At 32.2% G+C, this 13,665-nt stretch overlaps 2 protein-coding genes across 6 annotated transcripts in view; one reads left to right on the top strand and one right to left on the bottom strand.

Annotated features, from left to right (window-relative positions):
* The window catches only part of Myb (proto-oncogene like protein Myb), a 33,420-nt gene extending 25,188 nt beyond the window's left edge, over positions 1-8,232 (top strand). For 2 of the 3 annotated variants that reach the window (XM_083032731.1, XM_083032729.1), the window contains exons 2-10: positions 663-837; positions 1,390-1,554; positions 2,728-3,043; positions 3,191-3,512; positions 3,602-3,981; positions 4,159-4,463; positions 4,691-4,780; positions 6,724-6,849; positions 7,676-8,232. In XM_083032731.1, the coding sequence (XP_082888857.1) occupies positions 663-837; positions 1,390-1,554; positions 2,728-3,043; positions 3,191-3,512; positions 3,602-3,981; positions 4,159-4,463; positions 4,691-4,780; positions 6,724-6,849; positions 7,676-7,810 (2,014 nt within the window). In that variant the 3' untranslated portion in view covers positions 7,811-8,232. The remainder of the gene's footprint in view (positions 1-662; positions 838-1,389; positions 1,555-2,727; positions 3,044-3,190; positions 3,513-3,601; positions 3,982-4,158; positions 4,464-4,690; positions 4,781-6,723; positions 6,850-7,675) is intronic. The other variant, XM_083032730.1, reaches the window with a different exon arrangement.
* Positions 8,233-8,783: 551 nt separating this feature from the next.
* Rchy1 (Ring finger and CHY zinc finger domain containing 1) lies at positions 8,784-13,595 on the bottom strand. Of its 3 annotated transcripts, none has more exons than XM_083032736.1 (6): positions 13,502-13,595; positions 12,862-13,334; positions 12,208-12,525; positions 11,761-12,039; positions 11,584-11,674; positions 8,784-11,521 (listed from the first exon to the last, which is right to left on the bottom strand). In XM_083032736.1, exons 2-6 carry the CDS (start codon positions 13,207-13,209, stop codon positions 11,448-11,450), a joined length of 1,110 nt encoding a protein of 369 aa, XP_082888862.1. In that variant the 5' UTR covers positions 13,210-13,334; positions 13,502-13,595; the 3' UTR covers positions 8,784-11,447. The 3 variants fall into 3 exon arrangements, with proteins under 3 accessions (XP_082888862.1, XP_082888863.1, XP_082888864.1); XM_083032737.1 differs by having other exon boundaries at positions 13,428-13,562; XM_083032738.1 differs by having other exon boundaries at positions 8,784-11,512; positions 12,862-13,559.
* Positions 13,596-13,665: the final 70 nt, after the last annotated feature.

Genomic DNA, 13,665 nt, shown 5'->3' with positions numbered 1-13,665 from the left:
GCAAAAACCGGTATCTTCGCGGTCAAGATTACTTCCCGAATAGTGAGGGTGAAATTAAGAGGGAACAACGATGATAAAAGTTACGCGACAAAAGAAAGGAAGCATTAAAATCGGAGCAGGATATTCACCCATCCGTGATTTCCGTCTCAGTCGTTACTTCCCACCAGATAAAAGATATACATATATGTTCGTTAAGCTTCCGTATTGTCAGAATCTTGATTCAAGCGTGATTATAAATCTCGCATTGCGGAAAGGAAGACACTCGTTTTCTTATAACCATATTATTAGTAATATCTGAGAGATTACGAAGCACTGATAGAACACTTTAATTTTCTATTCTCTATTTTTTATCGATGTTATTAATACTAACAAATTTAAGAATATCGATTTTGAGAGAATTTTTTGTTCGAAATGCCTACAAACTTACAAAATCCACAACACTCGATCGCTATATTGTCGTATTATCATCTGTATTTAATAAAGACAATTTAAATCTTGTAATTATTTATTTAAAAAATGGTAATAGTTATATGATTTTTATTTTGCATTATATTTATAAAGACTTATTCATTAAATATTATTTTTATTTGGGATGCTCGTTTTGATACAAATTATATTATTGTATATATGTCATTATTAATGTATCTTATTGTATATTTCAGATCTCGGTCTAGATCTGGTTACGATTCCAGTAGTGGCGGAGATTCCGACAACGAGTATGGCATGGTTAGTCAAGGCAATCAAGTACAAAATCAAGTGCAAAATCGAATATCCATTAACGTTTCAAGTCATGGACAAGGGAAACACATAAATAAAGGAAGATGGACCAAAGAAGAAGTAAGGCTTCTATTTTATTTAAGAAAAACCGAATTAAGAATTTATATTAAAATAAATATAATTTTTTTATTGGTATTTTTTTTACTTTAACTTTGATATAAAATATTTGAAAATATTAAAAAGTTTTTAATATTAGTAAAGAGTTGTTTAACTTTTCTCAATATTGCAAAATTAAATTTTTGCAAAACTTTATTTTTGAGAATTTCTTTTTTGAAGTTATATTGATTCCGACAGTTGTTTTATTAAGGGCCAGGCAGGCATGTATCGTTACACTGTATCGGTTCTATGTAGCAAATTAAGGAAGGGACAATATAAATGTGCGGATCCCAAAAAAAAAATGTCCACCCTTCGTATTTTCTACAACGAGTTGCGCCGCCGGGAGGCAGATGCCTCGTTTACCCCATAGAACATAGGGTGTACTATACGACTTCACGTGGGAAAGCCTACGAAGGTCGATCGATCTCCCATGTGCCGCATGTTGTGCTTTCCTCGTCCTTCCTCGTCTCGTGAAGCGAAATACTTTCACTACACGCGTCATTTTTCTTTTTACAGGACGCTTTATTGAAGCAACTAGTGGGCAATGCAGAACAGATCGGCACTAGTTTACGATGGGACATTATAGCCAGTCATTTCCCAGATCGAAGCGACGTCCAGTGTCAACAGAGATGGGCTAAAGTCGTGAATCCGGAGTTAGTCAAGGGCCCGTGGACGAAAGAGGTAGGAAATTGAAAAAAATAAATATTTCCTAAATTCATGATTCTTTAATAATTTTATATGAACACATAAACACATTATTAATAATAAATATTATAAAAATAATAAACATTATAAAAAATGTATGCATAATATAATCACATGTAAATCCGGATTAACTCAGCATCTGTACAATCCTAGAATTTATGAATATCGCTTACAAAAATTGTTAATACCTTTTAGTAAGTATGTAAATTATTCAAATTCTACGCTTTTCGTTACGCTAAACGTTATGTTTATTGCAATCAAACGTACCGTACTAATGTTGCAAAATAATTTTATTGTATCGACTTTTTTCGATGCCGGACGAATTTTGTATATAATACATATACACAAAATTATATATTATATTATTTATATATATTTATATAAATATATTATTATATTAAATATAAATATATTATTCTCTCATTTATAATTATGTATTATATATTATCACTCAAAATGATATATACATATGTAATGATATATACATGTGTATAATGTAATATATATATATATGTATGCATAGATATCGCTGAGTGATTACATACCACCTACACGACAATTTGCATGCACACATAGATTTCAACATTGCCGCTCGTCTCGATAGAGTATGCAATAAGAAAAACACGATAATGCTGCATCGCCATGCCAATGCACTTGGCAACAGCCAAGGGCACGTAATGCGGCTTCGCGAATCAAGTCGCGCATACGTTATGTTATGACTTTTCTTATTGTGGCATTTCTTTATAGGAATATCAATTTGATATTTTCACTCTGTTACTCGTATAATATTGCGCGAATATCGCTCGATATTATAAATTAATAAATTATATATAATAATGTTAGATTTATAAAATATAAAATACATATATATATTTTTTTTTCTCTCTCTTTCTTTGTCTCTCTTTCTCTCTTTCTGCGATGTAATATTTTTGCGATAAAACTTTGATTAACTTCGATTATTTATTGAACAAGAAAGCGTCAAAAAGAGATATTTCTTTTTTATTTTAATATTGAAAAACAATCACATATGTCTCCATTATATATAATACGATCCGAAATCATAAAATATTAGTATAAAATTCTTTATTATATTTTTTAAACTGTGTATTTTATTTTATATAAAATATAATTTTCTCTCTTGTCTTACAGGAGGATGAGAAAGTGGTTGAACTCGTCGAGAAATATGGTCCGAAAAAGTGGACATTAATAGCGCGACATCTTAAAGGCCGTATTGGTAAACAATGCCGGGAACGATGGCACAATCACTTGAATCCGGAAATAAAAAAAACCGCGTGGACAGAGGCTGAGGATAGAATAATCGTCGAGGCTCATCGTAAGTTTGGCAATCAATGGGCGAAGATTGCCAAACTATTGCCGGGTAGGACTGACAATGCGATTAAAAATCATTGGAACAGCACAATGAGAAGGAAATATGAAAGTGAAGAAGGAAGAGCCGCGATCAAAGGTGCTATTTACAATACATAACGATATGAATTAAGATGATAATATCGTAATAATATACTTGCTAGTGATAATATTTTTTTAAATTTAATATAATGTGCGAATTATGTGTCTTATATTCCATAAAACCGACTTGTTGAAATAATAAAAGATCTTACAGGTAGGGGCAAAAGGAAAAGTACAGAAGGCACCACTATCTTGCGAGAAGACGGCGTTTGCGATCCAAGCCGGATAAAAACTGAGTTTAGTAGTGAGGATGTCTCACCGCTAACAATCGGCAGCACTTCGCAGTCTCTCGATATTGATCTGGATTGGATAAGAACTTTGGACCATCAGCAACTTGCATCGCCAGGATACTTGGATACGATGCTACTGTCAAATAAGTGTACACGCGACAATGAAAAGAACATGCAATCTCCGTCGAAGAGAGCTTCTTCTCGAACGAAACCCGAGACGATTGCATCATTCTCCAAGTATGTTCGTCTTTAAAATAACGTAACGTAATGTCTATTGTCTATTTTATTCCGTTTACAGATTTTAATTCTTTTCTTTTTCTGCGCAGATATTGCAGCTTGTTACAAGAAGCATCGAAGGGTGGGGAAATAAAATTGATACCGATGCCTGACTTGGAGGAGATATCCGCACACGCGGATAAAAAGAGTCCGCCACCTATATTACGCAGACGCAGAAATATACAGTGTAGGCTAGAGGATACTCCTGACAGTGGAAATCAATCTTTGGATTACAATATAATAGTTCAACAAATGCAAACGGGAAACACAACTCCTTCGACTCCTATCAAGCAGCTTCCGTTCAGCCCCTCGCAATTCTTGAACAATCTGAGTCCGGAGACATCCTGGCCGTGCGCGAGTACTCCTAAAGGAAGCAGTCCCGGTCCGCTTACGACTCCGCAACCTACCGGTCTTCGACGAAGTCAGAATGGTACGTTTTACGCTTCACTTGTACATGTATTAAATCAATCCTAATCTACGTATGAGTTCAATAATTTATATCGAAATCTCTTTATCAAGATAATGCGTTTATATAGAATAATTGTATAAAAATTCTAAAAGATAGATATATTTCTAGGAACGAATATTTTTATCATTACTTTTACAGACGATAATACACCAAGGACACCGACGCCATTCAAAATCGCCATGGCTGAGGTCGAACGACGAACCGGAGCGGCACAGTTACCCGCTACTCCTAGTCGTTTGGATGCTCTGACGGAAATAATCAAACAGGAGACCGATCGCGAGAGTCTGGCTAGTACGAGTACGATTCTTCAAGACTCGGGTTACAACACAGTACGAAGACGCGGTAAAGAGAATAGTGCGCCGGGAGGAAAACGAGCGCGCAAGGCTCTTTGCCAAGCTTGGGCCCAAGACAATTCCGAGATGAGTTTTCTCGTGGAGACACCAGTATGTTACACGGATAAAATTACTCGAGGCAAATAGAGAGATTTGCGTTCAGTAAACCCAATAATTACATGAGTGATTGGTTTTTGAAATAATGCCTGATTTGCGATCATAGTTTTTGTTTAATGATTCTTTAATTGTTGTGTTTGATTGAACGCACTCTCGCAATTCACAAGAGATATATGTATGTACCGGATAATAATGTGTACCGTTTGCTTTTATTTTCGTAGAGTAAGAATTTGGACGCCTCCATGCTATTCTCACCCGAATCCATGGCACTGGAAGATAGTTTCTTAACGGCAGGAACTAGTCCAGTAAAGGTAGAGCAACAACGTATCCAAAATCAAATTCATGATCAACCCGCCCTATCCTGGTATTATTCCCGTACCAATCGTCCCTAGACACGCTAGCCGGCCTTTTTAACTTTCTTTTTAACGCTATGTCTATGCTTCACATTTTTTTCCGCATCTTTGTTTTATATTTATGTATAATGCTTATTCTGTTATTCATCGTTTAAGAAAAAAGTCTAATTAGCGCAGAAGATATCGATAACCTGCTATTCTTTTTCTTTTTTCTTTTTATGGCTATCCATATCTTTCCATATCTCTTAATTGCCCAATCCAAAGATTATCGTGTATATTCTTGTTAATTTTAGGTATAATATTATAAAATAATATATATACTAACGTATATACGGCATCTATGGACGCTCGATTTATTTATATTAACTTATTTCAATGCGTCTTTTGCCCTGTTAATTATTTATATGTAGTATTAGCTTTATTATTTTAGAACGACAGAGTCTTATTAATTTATACATCGTAAAATTAGAGAGAGAAAAACATTGTACATTATTCAATTTTGATTAACAAAAAAGTATTTAAATTATTTGCGTGAATATTTTTATATTATATGGATATTTGTCGATTTTATTTTACGAAATTGTGTCAGTTATATTTTTTGCTCGAAAAAATTCATTTAAATTAATTATTATGTTTGAAGCGTGTACATATAATCGGTATATAACCGATCTTGTTCCGTTTTTGTTTGCTTCGCTCTTATTAATTTTGCTGAAAGTGGATTCTAACAATCGTGAATAATTATATTAATAATTATATTAATAACGCTATACGCAAATGGTATGAACATTAACACGTTAATGAGCATTAACACGTCATGTTTCAAAACAATGTCATTCCTATGTTATTTTGTTATTTCGAACATATGTTATCCCCCTACTCATTTCACAGTCCTTTTTTTACAAATTAAGTTCTAGATTTAGTCCTGCACGAACGTAATGTTTTTTTAAATGTTTTTTTATATATTCATATTAATATTTATATATATTTATAATATTTATTACTTATATATAATATATATATATTAATATTAAAATATATTATATATAATATTGTATCAATATATGTATATATAAATATTATAAATATAAATATGTATAGATTTTTTTTTTTTTTTTTTTTCTTTAATATACGTTAAGTTGTCGCATGTTAATTATGTACTAACTGAAAAATCATCCTTTTTATACAGGCCTGGTCTAGCGTACCAAAGTATCTCAACCTCTTCCCGATCCAAAGATATTTATGCGCGGTATCCAGTCGAAAACGCCGCACATGTATCAAAAACGTAAAGGCCTAGTCTTTCTGTTCTTCTTTTTATTTGTATATTTACGAAGTCAAACAAACAAAATTGTTTTTTCCTCTCTTTTTTCTTGAGAGCTTTAAGAATCTTCCTTTCTTCTTTAAATTTAAAAGTCAATAGAAAAAAAAGACGAAAATAAGCAAACAGATTCTCAAATTGTGAGTTATTTAAGATAATTAATTATTTGAGAAAATGTTTTGATAAAATTATAATACTTACAAATAGCAATCATAAATACTTTTTCTCCGTGATGAAATCGCATAAAAATCCTCCTTGTCACCCAAAGGCCTAGTCATTCCACGAATTGTGGGCAAATCTATCTCTTCTTCTTTCTCTCCTCTCTTTCCTCTGTGAAATGCAAATCGAATAGCGAAGCGAAAAAAATATGAATGATACTCTTACAAGACTAATTTGACATATAATTCTGTGATTTTCGAAAGATATAAATTATATATATGAGAACTTAAAGTTTTCTATAATTACTTGTAACTTTGTGAACCATTCCCAAAATTTTCAAATGTCAGAATCAACGCGTAACTCTATTTTCTAAGAATAGTAATCTCTTGTTTGCCGGCTGCAGCTAGTGTGTGTCTATCCTTTCCAGACTCCTCACGACATTACGTCCGTACAACTAAGGAAGCCAAATGCCAAGAGAGCGATTACGTTCGACGCGCTCGACAGTCCTGGTATCTTCAGCCCTCTGCCTCTTAGGCCAACAAAACGACCCAAGGTGAGTTCTTATAAATATACTTATATTTTGTATAGAGATATTTGTGTTTATAATTTTTTTTTTTAGATCATACGTTTAAATTAACGAGGTTTACATTTGAATCTACAAACAGACAATTATTGAAATTGATCCTACTTTACATTAATTATACAGCTAATTGAATATCACTATGCGCATATTTATATTATAGTCAATATTAGAAAGAAGCCAAGATTTTGAATTACGATAAAAGTCGCGATGAATGTAGAATTAAATCATTTAAACCTCATTTAATTTTAACTGACGTTAAAATTTTTGTGGAAATGTACTATGTGAAATTGTGTTAGAGTAGCTTGAAAATTATTCTTATTTGAAAAATATGATAGCCTTGACACACACACACACACACATAATATTAAAATTTTCATATTTATTGTAGAAATATGTCATTCAATTTAAAGTTGCAAATTGTAATCTATTTACCATGTTGTGAAACTTTTTTTATTTATTATATAATATTTTTATATGTGTATATATACATATCATATTAAAACTTTATGTATTTTGATAAGGAAATTAAATGTAATAAATATACAGTAATTATACAATACATATAAAATATATATTATATAGATAAAATACTTTTTATTTTATTTTTTTGACTAATTTTAATATATTTAATAGATTGGGATTTTTGCAGAGATAAACACGATATTACTCGGATATAATATATAATATATTATTCTATTAAATCGAACAAATTTTATATTATGATATCGTTAATTCTTATTACGAATGTATCTTGCATTGGAATCACAATTTTACATTTTTTCCCTTTTTTTCGCAGTCACAATTGGAACCGCAATGGGCAACAGTGGCATGCGGTCGCACGCGTGATCAACTGGAGATGACTCGCGCCGCCCGACGTTTTCTAAGCAGTCACGGATACCTGCCCTTACGTCCACGTTCTTTGAATTTTTGAAGAAATAAAATAAAAGAAATGGAAAAGCGGAAAAAATCCCAAGTCGCTCGGTCGCACTTGTACAACAAAAAAAAAACACAAAACTAGTCGTAGAGAAAGAGATATAGGGTGCTTCCGTTCAAAGAATCGGACACTAATCTAATTACCTCGGATAATCTACATACGATGAATTCTTGAGAAATTAAGCATCAAATTCAATCGAGTAATCTTGATAGTAATGTGGATTATCAATTCTACTGTGCGCGAGTGATGGTTTTTTCCGTAAAAAAATCGGCGAAATATATAAATGTTTCTTTATCATTTACTTCTGAAATCCTCTTTAGTGTAAATGAAATTAGAAAATTTGAGAAAGGTATGAGGGAAGGGATATGTGTACTTCTCATCATTTAGTAATAAATCTTTCTCATCTATATATCAGACAACGAGAAGTACATTCTTTCCTTTTTCTTCTTTCCCGTACTTAAATTTTATAATTGTATTTACAATTGCTCTCCTAATAAATTCTGTTTTATGAAAGAATAACTTCTACATATTCTGTGCTTTATATTTGATAGTAAAGTATTTTAACATGGCATATACGAATGTGTATATATCTATATATATATATATACACATTCGTATATGCCATGTATATATATATACATATATATATATATATATATATATATATATAGCAATAATTAATACTTAGGCATTCGTTTATAATTTGTTTATAATGTATTATTTGTCCTACTTTCCAAAAGATATTTATGATAAAAATCGAGATTATTCTTTCATAGAACAGAACACGCCGCCAAATAATAACTTTGCAATTTTTATCGTGAAATTTATATTATAACATCCGGGAGACACATTGAATAAAAATGCAGATATTAAATTTTATATTACATTATTATCTTATCTGTAATATACATTTGATACGTGAAAATATTGAATTCTTGTCATCCTCTTATATGGGAAAAGATTAGTGGAATAGAATTATAACCAATTTATTTGATATAGTATATATTATACATAATATAAAACAAAAGCGTTGTTGCGGCCGTTATGTACAAAGAGCCATTTGTAACTAGTATTTAATTTACAAATGAATATAATAAAAATATGATAATCACAACGAAATCTATCGTTCTGTGTCATAGTTTTCTAATGCAGATAATTGGACATAATATGCAAAACATGCATTTAACATAATCTGTTAATAAACATTTAACATTAATAAAGTTGTTTCCATAAAAATACTTCTCGAATGTTATAAAAATGAACCATACTAAATTATCTCAAAGATTTTTCAAGCTGCCCAATTTTGTAGTTTATTAAAAAGTATAATATTCACTAAAATTCTAATTAAAATTAAAGAGCTGTTTTATGTGGAATGTTATGGAATGATATATAGAATCTTCACAGCATTGATTTACTTTTCAATTAGAAACAAAAAATCAAATTGCATCTGTGTCGTAATCCCACAAAATTGTGAAAGCTTTAAGTTACCGAGTTGTTTTTAGCCAGTTGTTTCTTATCAAGTACATACGAAGGCTATTAATCGGCAACTAGAAAATATTCTGTATCAAATATGATAAGATAGAATCACGATTATCTGCCATGACTACCGAGTATTTCATCTAGTTATTGTATATACGTACAATATTACACTAAAACAGATTACATAGGGATTTATATTAATAAGTGAATATTAATCGCTAGAAGAATGCCTCTTGGGAGAAATGCAAATTCAAAATATGCATTATTGAAATACCTGGGGTACATATAGAATATTTTAGTCAACGTAAAATATTTTTTTCTAATCATTTTCACATTGATATTTCATTGTTGAATCAGCATGTGTCACTCGTGCAAATTCATTTGTTTTCTTTTGTGTAAAACATTCACACTTAGGAGAAAAATTGTTATGAGAGCAGCGATACGCTTAATCTTCCGCGACTAGATTATGACTAAAATGAGATCTCTTTTTCCGAAATAAGAAAATATCCATAAGAAGCTTCCAAGCAATTCTTACAAACAGAAATTTATCAAATTCTATTTTTGTTTCAGTATGGCAAAATGTGCAATAATAATTAGGCCATCAATTTACATATCTTAATACGGCAAGAACGCTATATGATTTATGTTACTATTAATGACACGATCGGCATTTGTGAAAAAAATATGTTTCAACAATATTGCACATTATATTGACAAAATGTGAACATTTATGTAAGACTATATAGAATTTTGAATTATCTCGTATTACTTTCTCCATTAAGACAATCACATATACATACATACATACATACAACACACAAGCTCTCTCTCTCACACACACATAATTTTTTAATTATATTTCTAGATATGATTAGTAAATCAGCTACCAATGCAGTTGCCATTTTAGGAGGCAAATCTAGCTAGACACAGGAAATATGCATAATCATACATATATAATATCGGTATATCCAAAGATGTGCCACACAAAATTTCGTGTACGAATTTGTTGAGCAATTTGGAATTCAATTTTTTTTTGTCAAAAGTAATTGGCGGCAATCAAAATTTTTGCAAAGAAGATGTGCAAGATGTTTATGAAATTTCAATCATCACGATAGTTAATATCAGAAATTGAAAATATACAACAAAATGATATATTAGCACATATTAGCATATTATCGTTAAGAAAAAAATCGATTCCAAATTCATCAAACATTATATGTATATACGCTTGAAATATTATCACATAATAATATATATTGCACAGTAAATTTAGAATATTATATAGATTGTCCCAGAAGAATTGATACACTATCTTCTAATGGCAAATTCTTGATATCGTACAAAATTGTGTCAATATTCGAAAATAGATCATTATCTGAGCATTTGCATTAATATGCAATGTTTGAAAGCGCGAACTTTGAGCAATCTTATGGGCTAGCTTTAATACTTTCCATTTAAAACTTAATATTTTGATATTAGGATTTTTATTTCCAAATGTCTTCAAGAGTTTGCTATTAATAAGTAGTATACCAACTCTGAAACACTCTGTATATAGAATAAAATCATCAGAAACAAATAACAATCAAGATCCTCAACGTAAATATGATGTACACATAAAAATAAAAATGTCAACATAAAATTTATATACATCTCGGAACATTGGATTTTCCATATACATACTCCGTCTAAAGTCACATATTAAGGCATTCCTGTCCCCAAGTGTATATAAGTGAAAAGGAATGTCCATGAAATATTCTTATGTTGATCACTTCATTAATTACTGTTTCTAATTATAATGTAATAAACGAGATAAAAACAAGAAATTTACATATTTTTTTCTGTTAAGATTTATGTTAATGAAATGATCTATTGGATCTAAAAAATTGCATTAGAATGTGTCACAAATAATCACCGAAAACAGTTATATACTTTTGATATATCTGGTCATTTAATAATGATATTTTATTTTTATGTACTAACTTGCAATTAGCTAAATAATTCTCGATCAAAAAGTACTATAAAGGCAACAAAAGCGCAATTTACTACAAAATGTCAAAAATAAAATTTATCTATAAAATTTCTTTCATCGTCATTAGGATGACATACTTCTTCCGTAATCGATGGATAATTTCGGATGATAATCCTATTTCTATCCTTACGATTGCTCCTTCTCTTCTTTATTACTGCCACCAGCTGCTGCTTCTGATAGGACATCTGGATCTGTACAAACTACCAAGAATTCACATAATCGCTTAGGGCTGTGAAACAATTAATTAACTATTGATAGTCACCTGGAGAAGGTGAGCCTTTTATCCTGCAAGTATTATAACTACCACAGTTTAAGCACTTCAACCCAACGATATGAAATTTTACCGTCGATTCCTGGAAGAACAGATACACTGCCATTAAGATCTTTTTTTATCACTTAAACATATTTGAGATACATGTATAAAAAAGTAGATTCAAACCTCGTGGCAGTCTTTGCATAAAATATCGGCTTTATAGTCCTTGTATTCCTCTGGCATTGGTGTCAGCGATACTTCCGCATCTAAATATTTCCATAAATCTGTCATGTCTAAAAGCGACACTTGACACGTCGGGCAAGCATAGTGTCCCGACTGTAACAATTCCTTGAAACATGTACGATGTAGCAAGTGCCCGCAACCAGGAATGTGACATGGTGTGCGACTCGTATGAATATCTTCGAGGCACACAGGACAATTAGAATGTGAGACATTCTCTATGCACTGCAAAATTTATTCAATGTTTAATATAACATAAAAAACTATGTGCGTCAATTTCATGAAATGTAAATATATATTTAACTGAGCTATTTGTTATATATTTTCCATTCTTGTCTGAATACATTTTTATTATTTACATGCAAATAATTTTTTGTACTCATATATTCTTACCGTATGTCCGTTTTGTAGTTGAACTGGCAAACACATGTTGCACTTTGCACAGTGAAAGAACTTGTCACGGCCACCGACTCTACATATACCACAACCATCGCAATGGTATTGATTTTTATCCTCATCATCAAAAAGATTACATTCCAGGCATGTATATTTTCCAAATTGACAATGGCAATTTTGACAAGTGGCTTGAACAGGTTGACGAGTATCACAGAGAACACATATCAATTCTGTGACTTCTTTTCTATTTACTGTGTGTGCTTCCTGCTCATCGTGACAAAACCGGCATGTGTATACTTTATTGCAGCAAGGAGTCTAAAAAAAAAAACAATTTTATTATATATTATAGATTATTATATTACATATTATATTTATATTATTTACTACATAGTTTTGAAATAAGATTCTTGAGATTAAATCAATTAATAGATACAAATATAAAAAGACATTATATATTTGTATGTGTGACAATTACAATATTCAATATTACAATGTCGCTTTCCTAATAAAACAACTTTTTAAAAGACATCGAATTAATTTATATTTAAAAAATCCTAAATAAACATCCAATTATACTACTGAATTTGCTACATTATAGAACAATGGATGCTTTTATCTCAACTTTTATATAATAAATATATATTTACGTACGACAAACTTGGACTTTCGCTTATAGTGCTCGCAGCCATAATCATCCTCCGGAGTGACGAGCAACTTCTCGCGCGAGGTGGACGCGCGATACATAGGCCAGGCGTAGCTGTCACTCTTCGCGGTAGATTTCTTGGTGCCAGGATTCTCGTCGCTGCTGTTGGAGGTGGCAGGCTTCTTGGTGCCGCGACTCGATCCGTCCTCGTCACGATCCGGACTGGACTTGCCGATGTCGGGAGCCTCGTCGTCGCGATCCTCGGCGGGCTTCTCGGTGCCGCGACTCCGATCCTCGTCGTCCTCGCTGTCCGAGACGGCGTCCCGGTGCGTCTTGCTCTCATCGTCGTTCTGCATAGTTCTGATTTCGCTCGGTTATCTTCCTCTCATCGACCCAAGGTGCGGCCTTCTCGATTAGCACCTACGATGGTGCATTTTGCGCTTCTAGAATGACGCGCCGTCGTCGTCGTCGTCGTCGAGAGCTGAACGGAATCGAGAGAGAGAGAGAGAGAGAGAGAGAGAGAGAGAGAGTTCGAGGATGTCGAATATTCGGAACGTTAATAAATGTCAATTACAGCTGGAGCTCGTGAGAGATTCTCGGAGAACGAGATCGTTTCCGTCGTTGCGAGGAAATTTATCCTAAACGTACCTAAATAAAGCACCGCAGTTGGTTACAACATCTCGCGAAACGACGATGTCGGAACGTGATCACGAATCTTCATAGATGCGCGTGCATATATGTACAAAAGGCATTAATAATTATGCCTTCACTTCCGGATTTGACGTTTTTTTTTCCCGGATTCGACGTATCGT

This window comes from Prenolepis imparis, unplaced genomic scaffold (genome assembly GCF_030444845.1).
Source record: "Prenolepis imparis isolate NDT839.2.m4 unplaced genomic scaffold, iyPreImpa1.0 SCAF_2, whole genome shotgun sequence".
Taxonomy (NCBI): Eukaryota; Metazoa; Arthropoda; class Insecta; order Hymenoptera; family Formicidae; genus Prenolepis; species Prenolepis imparis.
The sequence above is the reverse complement of the archived record's forward strand: the minus strand, read 5'-3'. Positions and strand labels throughout refer to the sequence as shown.

Coding starts and splice junctions, on each gene's coding strand:
- Rchy1 (XM_083032736.1), bottom strand. CDS start 13,209: ATGCAGAACGACGATGAGAGCAAGACGCACCGGGACGCCGTCTCGGAC. Junction 12,040..12,207: donor AACTACAAAACGGACATACG/GTAAGAATATAT, acceptor TAAATTTTGCAG/TGCATAGAGAATGTCTCACA. Junction 11,522..11,583: donor AAAAGGCTCACCTTCTCCAG/GTGACTATCAAT, acceptor AATTCTTGGTAG/TTTGTACAGATCCAGATGTC.